We start from the raw sequence: 22357 nt of genomic DNA on the forward strand, positions 1-22357 counted from the left end.
TATCTTTGTCCTCCTACTCTACTCCATGCTACTTTCCTTAACCTTCAAGTAAACAGAGCTATGAAAGGTAGGACTTCTTTTTATTTTCAACAGTCACTCTTTACCCTCCTTTCCCCTTTTTTTCCAAGTGTACAGAGCCCTCAAATGGCTGACATGACTTAACATGCTTGAAATAAATATCATAAAATGCAAGTCTTTCATCTGAGTTCTGATCATGCTTATGCCTTCAAAAATAATGTTTAAAGTACAACACAAAGTTAAGTTGAATAAAATATATTGAAATAAATGGGCTTAAGCATGCTTAACTGTGTTGGGTTGTGAGCAACATATTTTCAAACTCACTCATTTCAGATGTTTCATTTTTAAAAATTGTTTGATACACACACATACTGTCCAACCAATTGCATAGAAGGTTGACTGAAAATTGTAGAATAAAAATCTATTTCCCCTTTTGGGGGGGGGATCAGATTCCACAGTGCAATTCCCAAAATTATTTCTGTCCTATTGAAGATGTTATAATTTATGAAAAGGCGTTTTAAAAATTATAAATAGTACTATCTATGAAAAAAGAGATAGGCGCTGCCATTAGACATATAGTTGAAAGTTTTTAAAAATTAATCTCAAACATTGATGTAGGATTGATATTTTTCAATTAAATTTTCATCTCCTGTCTCATAGAAATGCATTACTATTAGTAACACAATAAAACTTTCAAGTTACTTACCCTAGGAAGCACATATCTTTTTATTTGCACAGTTCTTCAGTCATGCTAAAATCAAGCTGCAATCCATACCCCCAACACTGTGTGCAGGGTCAGGGGACGGATTGGGCAGAGGTGTCAATGCAGCCCTGCTCGCTTTTTGCCCATGGAGTGACACTAGCATGACTTGGTTAAAATACAAAGGTCCCTGTTCTGTAACAGCAGTGGCAGACCTTGGGGTCTCAGAAGTCAGTGGTGCCCTGTGCAACATCAAAATTCAGCACCCCCTGCCTCTTGCCTTCCATTCTACGTAATAGTTGTGGTGCTCCCAATGGTCTGCACCCCCCTGCCTCTGGCAACAGCACCCCCCATATGAAAACCAGGTGTTCTGGATCTGCTGAGCCAGCCCACTTGATGGCATTGAGGCTGATTGTTATTTCCCTGCCCTCTGCCACTGTGAGCAATAAGGCTAGAGATGCAACTGTTGCTCTGTTGTTCTCTCACATTGCTCTGATGCCTAGCTAGTGTTTGGATTGTCCTGCAAGCATGTTTTCAATACAATGGTACCTCGGGTTAAGAACTTAATTCGTTCTGGAGGTCCGTTCTTAACCTGAAACTGTTCTTAACCTGAAGCACCACTTTAGCTAATGGGGCCTCCCGCTGCTGCTTCGTCGCCAGAGCACGATTTCTGTTCTTATCCTGAAGCAAAGTTCTTAACCTGAAGCGTTATTTCTGGGTTAGCGGAGTATGTAACCTGAAGCGTATGTAACCTGAAGCGTATGTAACCCAAGGTACTACTGTACCTCAGTCCCTCCCCTTAAAATGTAATGTAAGGGAAATGTATACTGCCAAGTAGTTATTTGTTTAAAACCTTTATAGGCATTCCAATAAATTAACTTTGATTTTGTATGAATATAAAATAAAACCACACTGCATGTGTCTACTCAGAAGTAAACTCTACTGAATGTGATGGGACTTTCTCCCAGGTAAGCATGCACAGAACTATGTAGCCTGAGTTCATTTTATTTATTTTTCTAACATATGTCCGTTCAATTAAATTTGGAAAAAGAGATACAGCATTTATACAACATGTGAAGAAGCTAATATGAGGTACATTTAGTAAAGAAAACTAAAAAACGCCATTGATTTAGGACAGCAGAAATTTGTCAAGTAAAAGGTTTATAGAAAATACTGCCGCTGGTCACAAGAGAATGATTTGAATGTCATAAAGTTGGTACTATCTTTGAAATCTTTATTAACAGCCTGTGGTACTGCGCTGTATGCTTGACTATACATGTAATGGTTAGTTACTCCAGCTGCTAATCACATTTGACAGAAAATTTAATATGCCACAGTGCTTCATTCCTTAACACATCAAGCTTGTACATTGTTTTGCATATGAACAGACACATGAACTCTACTAAACACACAACTACTGAATCTTTGGCAGCTACATAATCACCCATTTTTCTCCATCAACAACAATATAGCATCCAGATAGAAAAATGCTGCTTATTATCAGTATTTTATATGGGCTCAACCTCCTATGCATGACATTCCTTCTACTTCAACCACAAATGCCTGAGATCAGAATTGATTGCAGCTACAAAGGCCAAAAAGTCACAATATTACGTACCAGGCCTATGCAGGCCATTCAGATAATATATTTCCATAATAGCTAGTTGATTGTCTCTAATATTGAAATTTTAAATGTTTTTTTCCTCATACATTATATATTATTATAAACTTATTTGACTTTTTATGATATAACAGTATATAAATATTTTTCATAAATTATGCTACATTGCACTGCAGCTCGTACTTGTATGGTTTTGAGGAAGTGCAAGGGCTATGCCATCATTATATCTCAGTGTTTGACTCTTAATCACTCTGAATTGTAAGCAGATCTTAGGTTTACTGATTTAATATTAAGGAAAACTGTGTTAAGTTTACCAAGAAATCTCATATAGAAGTTATCAAGCAGAAACAAAAAACACAACCCATACCGGTAGGAGGCGCAAAATTAATTTTTTGTTTTTTGCAAGATTCTTACCTTTTATGTCAAGTAAAAAGCCGAATGGCCAAAGCTACCGCAACAGAAAAACAAAGAGTAATATAGGAGGTACCCCGTGCTGTCTACTCTGACAGGAAGCAGTTCCCTTAAGTTTCAGGCAGATATATTTTGCCATCCTTGCCATCAAGATATCCTTTAACTGGAAATGATGGGAACTGATATTGGGGCCTCCTCTTAACAGCAGGCAGAAAGACTTGTCAGTGTACGTGTTTGTCTGTTACACAGGTCTCTTAAGAGTTCTGTTGATTACCATATGGTTTTGTAAAGTTGGCGTTTGCACTGTTCAGACTGCAAAATGGTGCAGTAAGGATAGTGCAAGTACACTATCTAGTGATGCTTAATCCAATTTCCGGCTTCTCCCTTTTCTCCAGGAAAGGAATTGCAGATCACTAGTCACCTCAATCAACACTGCAAATGGCCCATGGTAAGCTTATAATGTAGAAAACCCAATGGTATGATAAGTATAGGCATCAGCTGCTGAAATCACCGTGACAGTTGTGTTCCTATTTCTTTGTACAGTTCTAGAGAACCTTAACTAGTATGGCTGATATTGTAGAATTATGACCTTCATAACGACTGCAAGAAAGGCTGAGCACCTATCAAACCTTGTGGTTCTGCAATTAAACATATTTTTATTTTGTGTTTTACTGACAAATGAAAGGGAGTCCAGTGGCAAGGGGAGACACTATTACTAGCCTCAAGGGGAATATTATACTATATTTAGTATATTAGTATAAATTTTAACTGATTTGGATATAAACATGGTTTATACCCTTTCAAGGTAATCCTGTGCATACCTACCCAGAAGTCCTATAGAATTAAATGAGACATTAAGGCAAGTGTGTCTAGAACAGCAGCCTTATCTATTGTGCTATGCCAATTACCTTTCTGTCAAAATATTAGATTTTCATTAAACCTCAGTACAGTTATATAAGCAGCTAAATGCAGATTTCTTATTAGGGTTGCCTGGCTCTTATCAAATCAGTCCAAGGCTTATTTCAATGAAAGTAGGCAATGACCCCAAAACCCAGTTTCGGATAGCTGTCCCAAATGCTTTTGCAGAGAACATTTTAATTTTTCACTCCATATATACAAACGGCCACAAAGCAAAGCACTGTGCCTACAAATACAGTATAGGTTACATTGTGACACCAACCCTGGAATTATCACCTGAGGAAGGTGGTTCTTTATAGAATGACATCACAATGATTCAATCTACTTATTGCAGTGTGTCATATCTCAGAGCTCCATTTGGCATCCTCTAAACCAGTGTTCGGCCACAATTAAAATAGTGGGTTCAGCTTCATTCTCTATAGGAAGGCAATAAAAAGGGATGAAAAGCAGCAGCAGTATTCCTAAGTAAGTTTAAGAGGAGCAAGGTTAAATAACAGAAAAATACAGCCAGGGATGGGTGGCAGTGATATCAAGCAAAGGAAAAAGAATGAGAGGCAGAGCTAGGCCACAGTTTCAGGTAGTAGGTGTCCAGGTGATGTGCAGCTAGGTGCTAGATGACAAGAGTTTTTTATCCCACACTGGCTGCCCCTGTGCTCCCTAAACCAGCCTAACTGCCCTCAGGTGTGGCTATCGCTCGCTTGTCCCATCACTGCTGTTGAAAGAAGAGTCAGCTACTCTAGGTGGCTTGTGTACACAGAACAGGAAGGGAGATGGAGCATAATCTTCTTCGCCTCGGGCAGCGAAGTGTCCTGGGGCAGCAGCGCTGAAGGAGGGGCGGGAAGAATGCAATGGCCGAGCCCAGAAAGGGGAAACGAAAACCGGAGCCAAGTGGCACAGAAACGTACACAGTAGTACAAAAGCAGAGCCAAACCTAGATGCGGGTGAGCTAACAGCGTCACAGCCAAGTTACGTAGGTCTGAGAGAAGCCCAGCGTACAGCTCTCGAGTAGTCGCCGTGCCCTGCAGCCGTGCCAGTGCCTAGCAGGGTGCGGAGAACGGAAACTGCCGTACCCTCTTAAACCAACTTTGGGAACGGCCATGCCATGTGGAGAAGGCAGTGCAGGGTCAGGGTCAAGGGAAAGCACTGCTAGGCGAGTGGAGAGAGAGAGAGAGGGCGCTCACAGACACCGGGGCGTTTTTTCGAAGTGTCCCAAGTAGTTCACTCTGCCTCACTGGTTCCGGCTGGGCCAGACCTGCCCCACCTGGCTGCGCCCGACGGAGGCGGCTTTTGAGGCTGGAGTGAGTCAGCCGGTGGAAAAGAGTGCAAAAGCGCGGCAGCTCTTGCCTTGCATGTCAGGCAGCGCTCTCTCTCTCTTTTTCCTCCCTGGCGGAGGCGGGGGCAGCCGTTTCTCTCTCTGTGTGTGTGTCCGGCTCAGACCCCTCCCTCTCCGGACTGATCGCTCTGTGTGAGACTCTCCCGGGGACGCCCGGAAACGCCGCCTGGGCCCAAAGGCCGCAACCGCCACCCCAACTGAGTCCCCTTCCCTCAGCTCTCGCCTCCTGCTGCTGCCACGGCGGGCTAAATGTAGCCCCTGCAAATCGGGCGGGGAGGTTTGCAGAAACATGGCGGGTAGGTAGCACCTCCCTCCCTCCCTCCGCAACCCCCCCTCCCACTCCCAGAAACTCCGTCCGGGCGCGAAACAAACACCTCAGTCCGGAACCCCCCCCCCCCCTTCAAGGAAAAAGCAAAGGGAAAGCGCCCTTTAGCGACTCCTCCTTCACCTCAACTCATCGATTTGGGGGGTGGGGTGGGGTGGGGGTTGCCTCCTACCTGCCCACCTACTTCTCTCTCTGTGTTGGAGAAACTATGGAAATTGCTTGCGAGGGGATTTATCGGAGAAATTAACGACCTTGTGTGGCAAGAAGGGCTTGTGGGATTTGTTTCCAGATGTAGGCGCCCCCCCCCCTTTTTCGGCCCCGTGAGTACGCGAAGGGGGCGCTCAGGGCAGGGTTGTGTGTGTGTTTTTACAGCGTGGTAAAGAACCGCGAGGCGCTCTTGTGGGGTGTGTATTATGGGTGTTTTGCAAAGGGGAGTTGCTCTGGGGTGGGGAGGAATCCCCTCGGCTGGAGTTCACTTTGTCTTGTCTCTCTCCGCCTCCCCCCCTCCCCCGTCTAGATCTGTCGCTGCTCCAGGAGGACCTGCAGGAGGAGATAGACGGATGTGAGTAGTCCCAGCTGCAGCAGCAGCAGCTTCTCTTTTCCTCTTCCCCAGCGCAATCGGCGGCGCTGCGCGGGCCGCCCCTTCTTCCCAAGTCCGTCTTAGGTGTGGGGGCTGGGTTGGGGCGGTCCCACTTCTTTCGCACCCGGAAACTCAGGGGATCCTGGGTCTGGAATGAAATGGGGAGAGGGAGCCTGTTTCGGTCTAACGAGGGTTTGTTCCTTATATGTATATATACATAAAATACAACCGGGAACGGGGAGGGAGAGGGATGGATTGCGCGTGTGTGTCAAGCTCTCGTTTGCTTTTGCTTCCGCGAATAAATGGTTTTGAAAGCGTGGAGGAGGCCCAAGTTGCATTGTGGGAGGAAGCAGCCATGCTCAGCTGTCCTTGCCCGTTTTCCCCCATACAGGCATTTATGTGTATGGCTTGCAAAGTTGTTCGTGCTTGTGCCTGTCTTGATTTTGTTGTTGTTGTTGTTGTTGTTAGTTTGTTTTACTTTTCTGGAGACCACGAAGGAAAATGGGGAAAGTTGTGAGTTGAAGGGATTGGTTGTGATTATAGCATGACTGCTGCTATTCTGATGAATGAGATTTAGGTCATGTTGTACTTGAAGCTTAACAACAGTGTCTTAATATTGAGATACTAATAGAATTCGTCTTCCCTTAATAACACTTTATTAATTGCCATCAGAATTCATTGAATGTTCTCATATAGGAATTATGCTTGTGTGCTTTTTAAAATCAAGGTGTATTCAGGTTTGATATATCAATTGAATATTTAAATTGTAAAAATTAAATGTACATTTTAAATGTCAAAATTTTTTAAATACTAAAATTTAATACATTGATATTTAAAAGTTAGCATTTATGTTGAATTTTGGACAGCTAATGAGATTAAAAAAATGCACTGTGATCCATAAAGGGTCAAGAAAGCAAAACCCAAGATTGGTAGTCTGATTCGACAGTGACCTTGACTTTGTATGTTAGATAAATAGAGTGATGCATATTCTTCTGAATTAATTTGTAGCTGGTTGGCAGGTCTGTTGTATGAGGCTCAGGTCTTCTAATTAGACCTGCTTTCTTTAGTTTTTAATATTTTAAAATGTATTGTGTACATATCAGACTTTGGAGAACTGATGCTACCACCTTTTTGAATCAATAGCACGCGCACACACACAGAGTAGTGTGCATTTGTGTTTTGAACAGAAGATAAACCTGTGTAATTCAAAATATTTTAGTAATGTATTAATGACTTACAGTATTTTTTTTACAGCAGTAAATTCATGACCAGTGCAGGCATCAGTGATTGTGTAGAACAGTCTTCTCCACCTTGGTGCTTTCCAGATGTTTTGGACTACAACTCCCATGGATGTTGTAGCCAAAATATGTGGAGGGCACCAGGCTGGAGAAGTCTGGTACAGAATACTGTGTGAACTTAATAATGGAGAAGGTACTGTGGAAAATAATAATGAAAGTACCTGAATTAAATAAAATATAAGTACAGTATAGAAGGAGAAGGGGACGACAGAGGATGAGATGGTTGGACAGTGTTCTTGAAGCTACTAACATGAGTTTGGCCAAACTGCAGGAGGCAGTGAAGGATAGGCGTGCCTGGCGTGCTCTGGTCCATGGGGTCACGAAGAGTCGGACACGACTGAACGAATGAACAACAACAACAACAGTATAGAAGAGAGGTTGGGAATGTGTCCATATTAAAAATACATGCTCCAGAATAAGAATGTAAATCTTTCTTGTAGGCAGATTTTTTGGTATAAATTTTGATCTTGGATAGGAGCACTTAGTAAAACATAATTTCTCTTGCAAGGCGACATTAGAGGGTGACATTCAATGAAAGTGAAGTCAATTGCTGCTGTAAGTAGTGTTGTAGTATTCACCACAGTGCAGCTGTATACAAATTAATATTCATTAAGTTGTCTCTCTCCTTTTAATTGTCCATAGTAAGTGATGCTTGCCATATGAGTTGTCATGCTTTTGAGTTCTTGATTATTAGGGTCTTAGTGTGAAGGTTTTATCTCAGTGCTCCACCTATCAATGAGTGCAGTGTTTGAATTCTGCATTAGCCTCATTTTCTGTATTAGCATCATTTCCTGTAGAGGTCTGCTTGGTGCCAAAGTTCTTCAACTGAGAACACTTTATTTCTTCTTCTCACATGCTTCATCCTCAGCTTTGTACCCTGTATGTTCCTGTAGTATTGCAGCTGTCTTGGCTCTTCATAGAGGGAAATGGGTCATCAAAAGACCTGATTTGTACTCATGGCTTTTAGGATTGAGATGGGACCTTAAGCAGCCCAGAACTGAGACACTGATGCCAGCAAATCTGATTCCTTTTAATAAGCTGATTTCTAAGGCGAGACTGGTGACTGCATATTTTATTTTTGTTCTCTGTTATTTTAGTGACAAACTACGTATACAGTTATGGTAATCCACAAATCCTTGACAAAAACAAAGGCCATAAACTGCTGATAAAGCAATTGTAGGAAGGTTGGTTTCCACTAGCAGGAAGGTGTTGATATCATATAATATATTAAAAGTTTGTATCAATACATATGTGATTATTACCTGTATTCCTGTTTCACAGCCGAGGATTGCATGTGGCTAATGGAGATTTTTTTACGTGTGTAAAATTACGTCTGTGATTGAGTTCAGGGCTTGCAGTGGTCAAATATTCAATTTGAGCTTTCTTGTTAGGAGTCTAGTGTTGTTCTTTGTAAATCTTCTAAGCAGTCAGCATTTGCTTCTAGAAGTAAAATGAGCAATTATGCTTTTGCTATGATTGTTTATTCATTAGAGAAGTCACTTGTTGCTAGATGATACATGGAAGAGAGGATATGCTTTTTTCAACAAATGGGACATAGTGGAGTGTAAGCATTAAGAAAATAGAATAAAAATTCCTTATGGTGTTCCAATTCATATCCTAGATCCCCCCCCCCCCGGTGGCATTTGTGTCTAACTAATGGTAGTGTTTCAAGGTTGCCTCTGATGTACCTTCTTAGCTTGAAGACATCTTTCTTTTTTAAAAACTCTGTCTGTGCTTCTAGATGGACCACTTTAATTGCTACTTTTAAGCTTCTGTGTGTAGAGCATAAACCAGGAACAGACAGAAGCAAAAGAAAAAAATGTGATTTCATTGTATGATGAGAGGGAGAAGAGCATACACAGTAAAACCTGTTGGTGCAAGGACTTCCTCTTGTGCAAAGAAACTTCCCCTCCCCCTGTGTGCCTGCCTCTAAATCTATTCTGAGAGTTCCCCCAACCCTCTGGAACAGATTGGGGGGCTCTGGAGAGGCAAGGGAGGGAAGTTCTGTTTAGCAGCAGCCCTTGCACTAACAGTGTGACTTAGTTGAATGCAACCCATTGCTGTTTAGCATGGTCATTTTGACAAGTAGTAACTAGGAGAATAGTAGAAAGATTTCTTTTTTTTTTTTTAAAACAGAATTTATTGACATTTTCACAAAATAACACAAACCCAACCCCCACACCTACAAATATCAAAACAAATACAAATACACATAATGTCAGGATTCTTCTTCTTATCTATATACCTTACTAAAAAAAAAATTTCTAGTTCCAAATCTTGACGTTTGACTTCCCCCGCCTATACACCTTCGGTTTTAAAACAGTACACTATTTCCTTAACAACTTTTCTCTATAAAAATTTAACTTTACTTAAAAAAGAAAAAACACCTTTGTCTTAATCATTGCGTTATAACCTAAAACTTAACCAAATATTCTTACAGCTAAACTTATTTCTTCTATCATTTATCATGCTGCTTTAACTTAAATTCAATATCTCCTTACTTATTTAAAATAGACTTATGATTAACAAACTTCACACTCCGATTTCGGATGCCATGGCAGACCATCTTTATTACACATTAATTGGTTCAACCCACTCCCCTTCTGTCCATTATCTTCTCCTGTCCTTCACCAGAACCGGATCTCCTATTATATTCTTCTGAATGTCCACAGATCCAGGTTGCAACCACCACAAACCCTGCATCGAGCTCCAAGATGTTCATCCTCTCCATTCTGAGTTTCTCCGTGCCTTTGTGCCATGCTTCTTCTTCTTGTAGAAATCTTGATTCTATGTCCCTCGACCCCGAACTGCCACCTCGGAGTCTGGATATTAAAAATCTTTCCGTTCCAGGGCTGCTGCCACCCCCTGAAATCGGCCCCTGTTCCATTCGGATTTGCTCAGCCATCTCCAACCATCCTTCCAACACATCTTCCAGCTCTTTGCAAAAGTCTGTTTCCATTGAATAAAACTTTCGAAAAGCCTCCTCTGTGGAAAACAAATTCTTTCCATTTATAATCGCACTCAAGGCTCTTAATTTTCGATCAAGCAGTTCCAGTTGAAAGACAGTAAGCTTTTCCTCCTCCTCCCAGTCCTTCAGTGCCAACATAAGCGCAAAGTCCAACATCTTCGGGGGGAGGTGGGTATCAAGTTACGTTTCCTGTCTTTTCCTTCCTTTGTCTCAATTTTTTCCTACGCAAGTCCAAATCGCCGCCATTTCTTCCGATGCCAGAGTATAAAGACCAAAACTTCAAATGGAGATATTTTTTCCTCAGTTAACCCCCAAAAGGAGATCTCGACAGACTCAGCTTTCAAATTCTAAATACTTTCTATTGATTGTTGTAGCAGCAGTCACTTAAAGAGTTAATTTCTTTCACCACCCGAAGGGAGAGAGGCGGGCTGCCTTTCTTCTTAATCCCAGAGCTTTCCCGGAATACAAAGAGTCAGTCAATTACTCACAGCTTCTGGTTTCTTAGCAACTCCTTAATGACAGGTAGAACAGAGACGCTCATCACGGACTTTGCCGCCGCATGTAAACATCCCGGTTGGGGCATGTCCCCTAAAGCCCGGCTCCGTGGTCCCTTCACCCCCACTCCCCCTTTACAGGGGGCGCGGGGGAAGGGTTCGGAGCACAACGGGCACAGCCGGGGAGCCCAGGGCACGGGACGCTCTTCCCGCGCCCCAACCGAAGCCCCGCTATGCGGCTGCAGGGCTCCTGACCCCCGGGATGAACTGGGTGCTTCGCAGCCGAAGCAGCCCACGACCATCCATAATGGCGCCAGCCGCCGGAAGCCAAGATTTCTTGTTCTTTTGAAACCATCTGAGTATAGATGGAAAAACAGTATTTTCATCTTGGATAAGTTTGTGAATTTCATTTACATAGGAGAATAAAATTGATGGTTGTCCACATTCCACAGTGAACATGAGTTTTGTTTGTATAATAAATGTCATTTCTGAATATAGACCTGTAACTGAATTGCCTGTAAACTACAGGCAGACAGATGCCAAAGATCCGAAAAGGAGGTACTTTCAATAGACATTAGGAAAGCAATATGTGGTTAGTAGCATAGGAGATTCCATAAAAGATGACTACACTGTTGAAACATGTTTAAATGAAAGAGTGCAAAATTATGCTTACAAAATGGAATGGTATTTGATAACAGTGTGCAAAATTCTCCTACCTTTTGTGGGCAAACATTGATTGCTGTATCCTTTTAAAAAATCCCAAAACTGTTGTACATTGTTAGGCAATACGTTTTTGAGTTTTAATATTTTTTTTGAATTCAGTACATTTATCTAGGCTTTTCACTTCCTATTTAAGTTAAGTCTTTTTGGGGGTTATTTTTTATGTTTACAATATCGTACAATTTTGAACACTTTCCTGTGTTTCCATCTTGTTAGAGCAGAGGGGGTAGGAACGTGTAGCTCTCCAGGTGATGCTGGACTACACCTCCATTTGTCCTTGATAGTTGGCCATGCTGGCTGAAGCTGATGAACACTGGAATCAAACAACACCTGGAGGGTCACATGCTTCCCATCCCCATGATACAACCAGATCTTGTATTTACACTGAGATCATGGTGATGTTCCATAAACATTCTCCCCCCGCCCCCGGAACATTGGCATCTATTAAAAGTTAAATGAAGTAGTAGAAATGTTCATCTACAAGTGTTGCTTATAAAGGGAAATATTTATGCATCGTCTTAATACATTTTATTAAACTAATAAGCAGTGATGTTTTGGATGAATGGACATACCATACTTTTCCGTGTATAAGACGAGTTTTTTTAACTCTAAAATAATGTTTAAAAATGGGATGCTGCTGCGGTAATTGGGTGGGTGATTGGTTGCTGCGGCAAGGGTTCTTTGGATTGGCTGACACTTCTGGAATTGTGTATGCGGTTGCCGTCTGCTGTTGGTGAGTGGGCAGATGCATGTTGCTTTGGCGACATGAGCGATTTCCAGCGTTTGTTAGTTGGGTTACTGATTTTCTGTACACCGCCCCCCAGTTAAAAGCTCTACAACCCTGGGCAACAACTTTGGGCAATCCTCCCCCCAAACAGCTCAACAACTCGGGCCATCTCCCCCATTTTGTTAAATTTGAGTCCCCAAAAATAGGGGCATCTTATACACAGGGGCGTGTTATACCGTACACGGAAAAATGTGGTAAATTTTCTTACCATAATGGAAAATTACAATAATTCAGGTTCCTAAACTTAATTGATTCAGATATGAGAACATGGGTAGATTTGTACAGATAACGAGAACTTCATTGAAATGAAAATTGATGGTTAGGCTAACATAATCTGTATACAGCGGTACCCCGTGTTATGTACACAATCCGTTCCGGGTCACGCCACGTAATCTGGGCGTACTTAACACGAACGAACAAAAAAGAAAAAACCTGGAAGTTCGCAGGTTTTTGTGCATTCGCGCATGCGCGAAGTGCGCAGAATGTTTCTGTGCACGCGCTCCGCGGAGGACTTCCGGGTTGTGAAGGTGCGTAACCCGAATGTATGCAACACGAGGTATTACTGTATTACCTGGGAAACCTGTTAGAAAAAACTAATGTAACAGGAATGAAAATCAAATGCTATGTCTTTCTAATCCTAAATGTTAGTGATTGATAGCCTGGAAACTAGCAATTAATTAAGCATTAAAGGCCACATTGGGGGGGAAATGCTGAACTACTGCAGCTGCTTTGTATACTTGAGTTGCACATGGTTTGACACCTTCCACATTCAAACTGTGAATTGTGTTAACTACCGGTATGTTGTTTCACTTATTTGCCAATATTCAGATGTGAGAAACTCAAGGTAGCCCATGCAGAACTTATATTTGGAAATAGCAATAATAATGTAGAGAGGTGTGTCCATTAACTTTAAGAAGCTGACTTAAAAACACATACCAAAGTACTGATTGCTTGCTTTAGCATTATATTTTCGGCTACCCCTGCAACAATGAAACTTCTTGGAAACTAGGTTATCAGTATTCTCCTTGAAGTATATGCCATTTCACATGTGATATGAGACTTTGTGTCCAACTTTGGATCTGCCTTTCATTGCTGAAAACTTTGGTCAAATGAGATGGTTTCAATTCAATTTTAAGTGAATAGCAATGGTACAGTATACAGTTGTGCTACATCATGTCTCTGAAGTCCAGTTGCTGAGAAGTGAGAGAGAGGAAGAGCACAGTTGGTCCTATTCTGGTCCTACTTGCAGACTTCCCTAGGCATCTGGTTGACCACTGTTATAATAGAATACTAGACTAGATAGATCTTTGGCCTGATCCTGTAGGATTCTTCTTATGTTATGTACTGAGGTACAGCTCAGACATCTTTTGATTTCATAATTTTTGTTTTATATAAATAAATATATTGGAAGTTTTTCTTTTAGCCAAAGCCGTTTATCTGAAATATTGCTACAGGAAAAAATAAATAAATGAAACGGACTTTCTAGTTTAAATAAGATGGTCAAACAATTTCACAACTTCACTTGAAAAATATTTTTATTGGGATATATGTAAATATTTTAAAACAATAGCAAACAATCCCAACATTGCTTAAATGTTAAGAAAAGCATGTGAAGACACTCAAAACTGCTAATATATTGTACCAATTTTAACATGCCTAAATAGCATGTTTAATTTGGGAAATGTAGTGTTATGGTGCACATGTGCAAACACTTTCAAAGAGTAGTCATGTGAAAAGCTAATTGCAATGCTGCACAGTTTCTGTTAGACTGATATTATATCCATGTACAATGATGGTAGTGATTTAATTTTCTGTAGGAAAAATATAGCAGCTGAAAATTTATCATCCTACATCAATTGTTTTAATATGTGTGCTCCTGTTTGCTACAAGAAGGATTTGTCAAGGATATTGTGAATACTTGGAGCAGTTGATTCATGGGCAGGGAGTTGGGAGACTGTTAGCAATTTATGATAGTACCAGAAAGCCCTAATCATGCATCAAGGGTCCCATTGTGATGTGTATACCATAGGTAACAAGAGACCATTATCATCTATGCTGTAGAATAAGTGTAAAATAAGAAAGCATGAGACAACTGGAATATTCATCTGTATGAAAATAGATGGTTGTTGTTGTTGTTGTTTAGTCGTGTCCGACTCTTCGTGACCCCATGGACCAGAGCACGCCAGGGAATAGATGGGGAACGGCCAATTCCTCTTCCCACTGTACTCCAAAAGGATAGAACAATGGAAAGTGCTCTATCTGACTTATTAAAAGCATTGCTCTTGTAAAAAGACTGTTGATAAGCCAGTCAGCCAGTGAAAGCAAAATGGTAAACTGAGAGAGTAGTTAGAATGGCAGCAATGGATTCCATAGATGACCCGATCCTTGAACAAGTGGGGATCACCCATGTTTTTTGGAGTTAGCTGGTACTCAAATGTTTTTTATGTCTATTGTTTTGACAATATGTAAGTGTTGGTAATTAAACTTGATCAGATTGCTGCTGACATGAATAGTGTTGCAATAAGTTGGAAGATAACATCATGGATATAGGCTGACCTCTTCCCCCACCCCAGCCTGAACTTAAAACTAACTAACAAATTTGAAGAAATACAAAGTACAGCCCAGCAGCATCTAGATAATCACACTAGATGCCACAATCATAGGTACTTTGCTCTGCTGCTTCCAGGAGCGAAGCCTTGGATTTGCTTCAGCATTATGCCTGAACCTAGACTTGTGGTTTGCTTCCCTCCAAGCAATTAGTTGTAACCTAAGTTTGTTCTTGGCTTTACTGCCCATGGTTCCTATCTAATGCTAAGCAAAACTAGGGCAGCACGGTAGGAGCAGAGGAGAAGCAAAATTTTTAACCCTGTGCACCAGCATGCTGAATGCTTATATTTAAACTATACTTAATCTTAACATTGGTTTTAAGTTCTGATTTTGGTTTTAATGAAACTGCACTTCGTAACTACTTTCTTGGGGCTTCATCAATTTTGAGGTTCATATTCATTTATGTATACAAATTTGGTATGACATGAAAGGTTTTAAAAAAGTTATTTTACTGAAGGACTAGTAGAAAAAGCAGTCAGCTACAGATGTTGTGTGGTTTGCAAAATATTTGAGACTGAAGGAAATTGGAGAACAATTTTGTACAAAAAGTGGGTACAGTTTAAGAAGAATGGCTGAGTTGTACAAAAGCATGCTTTGAAAAGGGAGAATGGTAAAGGCACAACAAGTTTTAAGACTAATCTGTGTTGAAAGCAGACTGCTGCATAGCCTAGCTTCTTCTCAACATTAGGCATCTGTTTTAAAATATAGATTTGTGATTATAAGAAATGTTTCTGATGTCTCTGATAGTTGGTGTGGATGACTACAGCTCAGAGTCTGATGTGATTATTATACCTTCAGCCCTGGACTTTGTCTCACAAGATGAAATGTTGACTCCTCTGGGAAGATTGGACAAGTACGCTGCAAGCGAGAATATTTTTAACAGGTATGGTGTTTTAACCTAAATAATCTGTTTTAAAAGGAGCTATCTTAAAATGTTTTGTGTGCAGGAAAAAACTTAATCTTTTTTTTACAAGGAAATTCTATGAATTAAATTCACACACCTGTCCACCTTTTCCATTTAATGGATTATCAGTCCTTATCAAGGGCTATTTGGTATATTACTTTATAAGAAGATATGTATTTAAGATTTGTATTGTATTCATTCTATAACACAGTAATGTTTGAAGAGACTACAGTTCATTTCCAAATGTAAGAATACTAGCTGTACACATGATTAAAGATGGTGGCGTCCTCATATGTTACATTTTAGTGGATATTTAATGTAACATGTCTTCGTTTACAAGGATCTGTCTGCCATCTGATATTGGAATATACAATGTTGTAAAATTCACCTTAGTTTTTGTTGAGTTCTAAGGAAAGATTTTCATCTTTTTGTACTCGGTATTCTTATACAGTGGTTGAATTTTAGTATTCTTTTCTGGGTAATAGTTCAAAATGGTTTGTTTTGATTTTTTAATGTTAAGTATTCTGTTCTGAACAGTTTTTTATCCTGTGGGCAGCAGGCCATATTTGGTGTAGCAGACAAAAACTTGGACCAAGAAAGCTGGGTTCACATTGCCACACAGCCATGAAACTTTGGGCAAGACACACAGACTAAGGGTTGTTGTGGGCAAAATAGGGTAACCCATATATACTACCTTGAGTTCTCTGAAAGAAGGCTCGTATGCAAATGTGTTATATTAAGGTGGGATAGATAAATTATTTCTTGAAATGTAAAAGTTATAAACTTGGTTCCACAATATTGCAATTTTATTCTCTCATGTTCTAGGCAAATGGTGGCTCGAAGTTTGTTGGACACTTTGAAAGAAGTGAGTGATGATGAGAGAGATTGTATTGCTGTACTGGAAAGAGTCAGCAGGCTAGCTGATGATTCAGGTGTGTAGTATGAGCTATCTTAATGAGGTAATGAAGTAGATTAAATGTTGGGGTGGTTAATGTGAATAGTGCATAAACTAGATTATACTTCATTCTTTATTCCATGCTATTAGTATCCTCAGTAGCTCATTCAAAAAAGCAATTGTTGCTTTGCAGCTGCTGCAGGATCATGATTATAAAACCAAATTCATGTTATTGCTGGCAGCTACTGTAAAGAATATTTAGAAAAGGAGCAAAACAATACCCATTTCAAAATGGCTCCTAATAGCAAGGAGGCTTTTCAGGAAAACAAGGAGACAAATGAGAGAAAAATGGAGACTGGCATAAGGTATTAAAGGCAGAAAGTGGTAGGGAAGTGCAGTGGGATGGGGAAATTGGCAAAAATTGCCACCCTTCCTATTCCATTTAGCAGATGCATCCTCTGGATTAAAAGGACTTCAGTGAGCACAGGGACATCAGTTGAATTCCACAATTAATACTGCTTGCAAAACAAGAAGGATTAGTGACTCTCTTGCACTTTTAATTCATGAAGCTATAAATTTGAATCCAAAACGATTCCTTTATGACCAATTAGAGATAGTTTATTAGTACTGCATTATAGTAGGTATTTGACTTTCGATCAACAGATCGATAACATATGACTTATTGGTTCATCTTGACATTTTTATTAATAGAGCCGACAGTACGAGCTGAATTGATGGAACAGGTGCCTCATATAGCTATGTTTTGTCAAGAAAACAGGCCTTCAATCCCTTACGCTTTTTCAAAATATTTATTGCCTATTGTGGTGAGATACCTTGCAGACCAGAACAACCAGGTGAGAATTCTTTGAAGTTATTGAATAATTACACAGTTGTGTACATATTTTACATGTTTGAAATAAACTACATGCAGATCCTGCAATCTGCCCACTTGTTATCCAAAAATTCACTTACCTGAACATAAAGAATTACATCCAAACCTTGCTACACGCACAGCTGATTCAGATATCCGAATGGCCACAATTTGCCCTCTTTCGTACTTGTTTGTACTTTGCTGGTTGGCGGCAGCCGTTTTAGGGGGTGGGGGATAATGGATTAGAAATGTTCCCATAAGAAATAATGGAAACCACCAGCTTGTTATGCAAATGCTTGTCTAATAAAACAGTTTCCTGAGAATGCATTGTGTTCGGTAGGCGGAATCTGTGTTTAATGGCACCATGTTAATACTCATCCAAATAAATTGTTCACATAACAACATCAGTATGTATGGGACTTTGAAGTAGCAACATGACAAGTCCCTTCCCATAGGGGCTGACACCTGAACATTCACTGCAGGGGAGGGAAAAACAAGGCACTTTAGTGGTTTTGAAATTTCACATTTATTTGGATCAGTGAATGTCCCAACAACTAAAATAAGATTCAAGAGTTTTGAAATAAATTTGTGTCACAGACTCAGTAATTAAATTAAACAATTTATATTAGTCTTCCACAAACCGATGTCCTTATAGTTCAAAACATCTGGAGGGCATCATGCTGGGAAAGGCTAGTCTGTATGAATAAACTGTTTACTTCTCTTTAGTGCCTTTTTCAGTGGTACTTGACCAGTGTTACATAGTAGCAGTAGTATAAATATTATCAAATTAAAGATTTGCAATGGTATCATTCCATATGTTAAAGAATTCATGGAAATAAATACTAACAGTGTATAGCAATATCCCAGACAACATAATCCTATGTGGATCCTATTCAGAAATAAGGCCTGTTTAGTTCAGTGGGACTTATTCCTAGGTAAATATAGAGTGGAACCTTAAAGTGATTCACAGGAGTTAGTTCTTGCTGTCTTATAAAATGTTTGTTCTAAAGCTTTGTGGCACAGGTGAAAACATAATTCAAGTCCCTTCCTCTCTTCTTCTTTTTAAACATAGGTGAGAAAAACAAGCCAGGCAGCATTACTTGTTCTTTTAGAGCAAGAACTTATTGAACGATATGATGTGGAGGGCAAAGTATGCCCAGTGCTTGTAGATCTGACGGCTCCAGACAGCAATGATGATGTGAAGACAGAGGCTGTGGCAGTAAGTTGGAGCATGACTTTGCATTGTCTATATTAATTATCTGGATTTACTAAACAGCAAACATGCTTGCTTTCCCATAGAGTATCCTTTGCCATGAATGAGATGTAAAATAGTGCTTTGCAGACTAAGGTAAAGGTGTAGTTATAGGGATAAGCATGTTTCAGAGATCATAAAACATTTTTGTACCAAGAACACAGGAAATGGAAGAATGGTGGTGCTTCAATCCTGCTCACACGTTGTTAAACTCCTGGTTAACTTCCATGGAATAAAGCCTCAAAACTGTACAGGATTGCATCCACGGAACTTAATGTGGACCAAGAACTCAAATTAGAAAATAATTAGGAAAAATATTAATTGCCTTTGTTCTGTCTTATTGGGCTTGCAAACAAGGAAAATTATTTCACCCATGATTTCTTTCTTTGTCAATGTCTGGTGGAGGGGGGAAAAGAGTGAAAGGCATCACCCCATTCATTCAGCTGGCTGTAGCTCAACAGCTATTGAAAGCTAGCAGCAGGCACTTCCTTTGACACATACTTGATCAGTCAGAGAGATGTGGTCTGTGTCTGAGAAAGAGTGGGGGGAGGTATGTGTGTTCTGTGTGAGAGAAAGAGTGTTGCATTTATTAAAATTCTATCACATCCTTCCTCCCAAAGGAGTCTCAGGTACCAGTGTATGTATGGTTGGTGTGTGTGAGTAGGGAGGGGAGGTGCAGGTAGGTCTGTGAGAGAGAGAGGTGTACTTGGGTAGGCAGGTGCATATGTGTCTGTGGTCTGAATGTGTGTGGTGAACATGTGCATGTGTTGTGCAAGACATAGTGAGTGTGGTGTGACCATTTTCTAGATTTTTTCCTGGTAGGAATGTGGGGGGGGGGGTCAACATTGTATGGTCTCCACAATCAGGACTAAAAGGTCATAGCTGATTCTAATTCACATTACCCATAAGGGGTGGAGCATGAAGCAGCAATGAGTGTGCTCTTATGTTGTGTCATGCCACCACCAGCCATTTTTTGACTGGTGCCCATGATGCTTTCCTAAAATTCAAAATACTACTACTAGTCTAAAAAGGTACGCAACCCCTAGCTGAGACCAAAGGAAACATTTTTTTCAATGTATCTGCCTTCTGTTAATTTTAATTGGCAAGAGCATTTTGTTTCAATGTACAGAGAGGATGCAGTAGAAAATACTAATTAAGCATTTTGTAATACACATTTCATAAAAATGCTACTGGATTACAAGTAGGAATTTTTGCATATCTAGGAATGCAGTGATAGCAGATGCATAATCAATGTTTTTCTTGTAATTAGATAATGTGCAAAATGGCCTCTATGGTAGGAAAGGACATTACAGAGAGGCTCATTCTTCCCAGGTTTTGTGAGATGTGCTGTGACTGCAGAATGTTTCATGTTCGTAAGGTATGAACTTTTTCCTTTGTAAATCTCTTATTTCCCTTCTTTACCTTGCCAGAATTTTAGCCATGCTTTTTTTGGAAATGGAAGGCATTTATTCTAAGTAGGAATCAAAACCTCCTTTGTGAATGCACTGATCTCTTGGCAGCTTTGTATATGCAGGTCTTTCCTGTTTATTGGAATGAATGAAGAAACTATAGGTAACGATTATGGCCATAAACAACCATTGTCTTAAGATGTCAGTGTGGTATCTAGAAAATATGACTTGGGACTCTGGAGACATGACTTTAAGTCCCTCCTCTGCCAGGTAGCTCAGTGGGTAGTTTTGAGTGAGTCATTATCTCAGTAGCTAACCATCACTGGTGGTAGCTAATAGGCTTAAAATGTGATAACTCCTTGTATGCTATCTTGCACTTCTTGGAAGAAGGGCAGGATTCATTGGCTTCATTCACAGCAAGGCAGGGCAGAAATGAAGGATTTTCAGGGCATCAGTGCAAACGAAGAAGCAAGTAAACTTCAGCTGTTGCTGATACTCTCTAGGGTTTGGCATTTGACTAGCCAGAGCACATACTTTGAATATTGTCCAGTCAAACAGTTGTAAAAATTAAAGCATTAGAATGATAAAATTTGACTGCTATCCTATCCTCACTTTATTCCGCAAAGATTATGGAATCCTGAAATTAAAATGCTAGTATCATAAATTTGGGAAGGATCAGGAAGGACATAAAGATCAGCCCAGCTACTCGAAGGCTAGATCTTACATACATCTGTCAAGGCTTGTTGATTCCTCTTCACATTACCACACAAATGTCTCTTGGTTTTTTATATTTTTTATTAAGAATTCACAAACAGTATTAATAAATAGTTCTTAACTTCAGCTATCACTCCACAGAGTCATTCAGTTCAGATACCTTCTGAGCTCTGCTTCTCCCCTGACCAGCAACTCTCAAAAGGCTTTTCCCACTCTTTTTCTAACCTCCTAGTGAGGACTGGCTTGTACCTTCCCCTCCCCCGAGTTGGAGTCATAACTTAACCCTTGCCTCTGTGAACATTCTAACTCTCTTTCTAACTCTACTCTGACACCATCAATATTTCCTCTTCAAATCATAGAATTGTAGAGTTGGAAGGGAGCCCAAGGGTCATCTAGTCCAACTTCCTGCAATGCAGGAATCTAAACTAAAGCACCCATGACAGATGACCAATACAACACAATTTGTTGGCCAAAGCAGAACAAAGTCCATAGTACTGAGGTACATCAGTGCAAGACCAGATCAGATAACAAATGAGCCATTGCTGCGCTATGGCAAATTTCTCCAAATTTGTTATTGGCATCACACCCACACCAAACATTTAAAGCACTCTTCCACCACTTTAAGAGTCATGGCTTTCCCCAGAGATATGGAAACCATATTTTGTTAAAGGTGCAGAGACCCTTAACAAACTACAGTTCCCAGGATTCTTTAGGAGAAGCCATTACGCTTAAGGTGGAAGAAGGGTCCTTTAAATGTTTGGTGTGGATGCGAGTAAAGTCTGAACTTTAGGGGGAAATTCTTTCTTGACTTAAAATCAAGATTGGTTAACAGCTAAATGTGAAATGAGATCCACCCTCGTTCTCTCCAAAGGAAAATATAATTGCAGTGAACCAGAGGTAGTTGGGTAAACTCAACAACTTGGGAAAGAAGACTTTTCTCATCGCCCACACTCGCTCATAAATTGAGTTTCCAGAACCTTAAAAAAAATGTATATTTTATCCTACTTAATACTTAAACCAATTGTGCTCTTTACCAGTTTTTTCCTGCAACTTTTAGGGAAACAAGACTTACTATCTATGGTAGTCTTTAGTTTTAAATTGTTCATATCGAGTTATATCTCCTATTTTTAAATTACCTAACTTTCAAGATTAGAACTACAGTGAGTAGTAAACCTGTGGCCCAGTGCAATAGATTTACACTTGATTGCAAAGCATTACACGGAGTAGTTTGAGAACTGCAGTCTTGCTTTTTTAATAGTTTTTGTCTACTCGGTGCCATATTATAATAAATGTATTGTTTTTTCAGGTTTGTGCAGCCAATTTTGGTGACATCTGTAGTGTAGTTGGACAGCAAGCCACTGAAGAAATGCTGGTAAATCCAAATTCTGGAATAGGTTTTGATAAGCTGCAGTTAGTTATAATTCTCCCTATTAAAATCACTGGAACCAAAGTACACTGATTTATGCTAGATTTCATTAATGCCCTTTACCAACTTTAGTGCATCAGCTACGGCCATTCCTGGACTTAGATAT

The 22357-nt window shown here is 40.1% G+C and overlaps 1 protein-coding gene across 11 annotated transcripts in view; it reads left to right on the forward strand.

The window, feature by feature from the left end:
* Positions 1 to 22357, forward strand: part of PPP4R1 (protein phosphatase 4 regulatory subunit 1) — a 40894-nt gene continuing 18537 nt past the window's right edge. For 3 of the 11 annotated variants that reach the window (XM_033154891.1, XM_033154888.1, XM_033154890.1), the window contains exons 1-7: positions 6142 to 6307; positions 15528 to 15663; positions 16510 to 16616; positions 17291 to 17433; positions 18523 to 18669; positions 19973 to 20080; positions 22132 to 22197. In XM_033154891.1, coding sequence (XP_033010782.1) covers positions 6157 to 6307; positions 15528 to 15663; positions 16510 to 16616; positions 17291 to 17433; positions 18523 to 18669; positions 19973 to 20080; positions 22132 to 22197 — 858 coding nt within the window. In that variant the 5' untranslated portion in view covers positions 6142 to 6156. Of the gene's footprint in view, positions 68 to 3145; positions 3199 to 4046; positions 4134 to 4996; positions 5298 to 5843; positions 5889 to 6049; positions 6099 to 6141; positions 6308 to 15527; positions 15664 to 16509; positions 16617 to 17290; positions 17434 to 18522; positions 18670 to 19972; positions 20081 to 22131; positions 22198 to 22357 lie in introns of those variants that run through there. The other 8 variants (XM_033154892.1, XM_033154894.1, XM_033154898.1 and 5 more) reach the window with 8 other exon arrangements.

The sequence above is a fragment of the Lacerta agilis genome, chromosome 7, assembly GCF_009819535.1.
Source record: "Lacerta agilis isolate rLacAgi1 chromosome 7, rLacAgi1.pri, whole genome shotgun sequence".
NCBI classification, from domain to species: Eukaryota; Metazoa; Chordata; class Lepidosauria; order Squamata; family Lacertidae; genus Lacerta; species Lacerta agilis.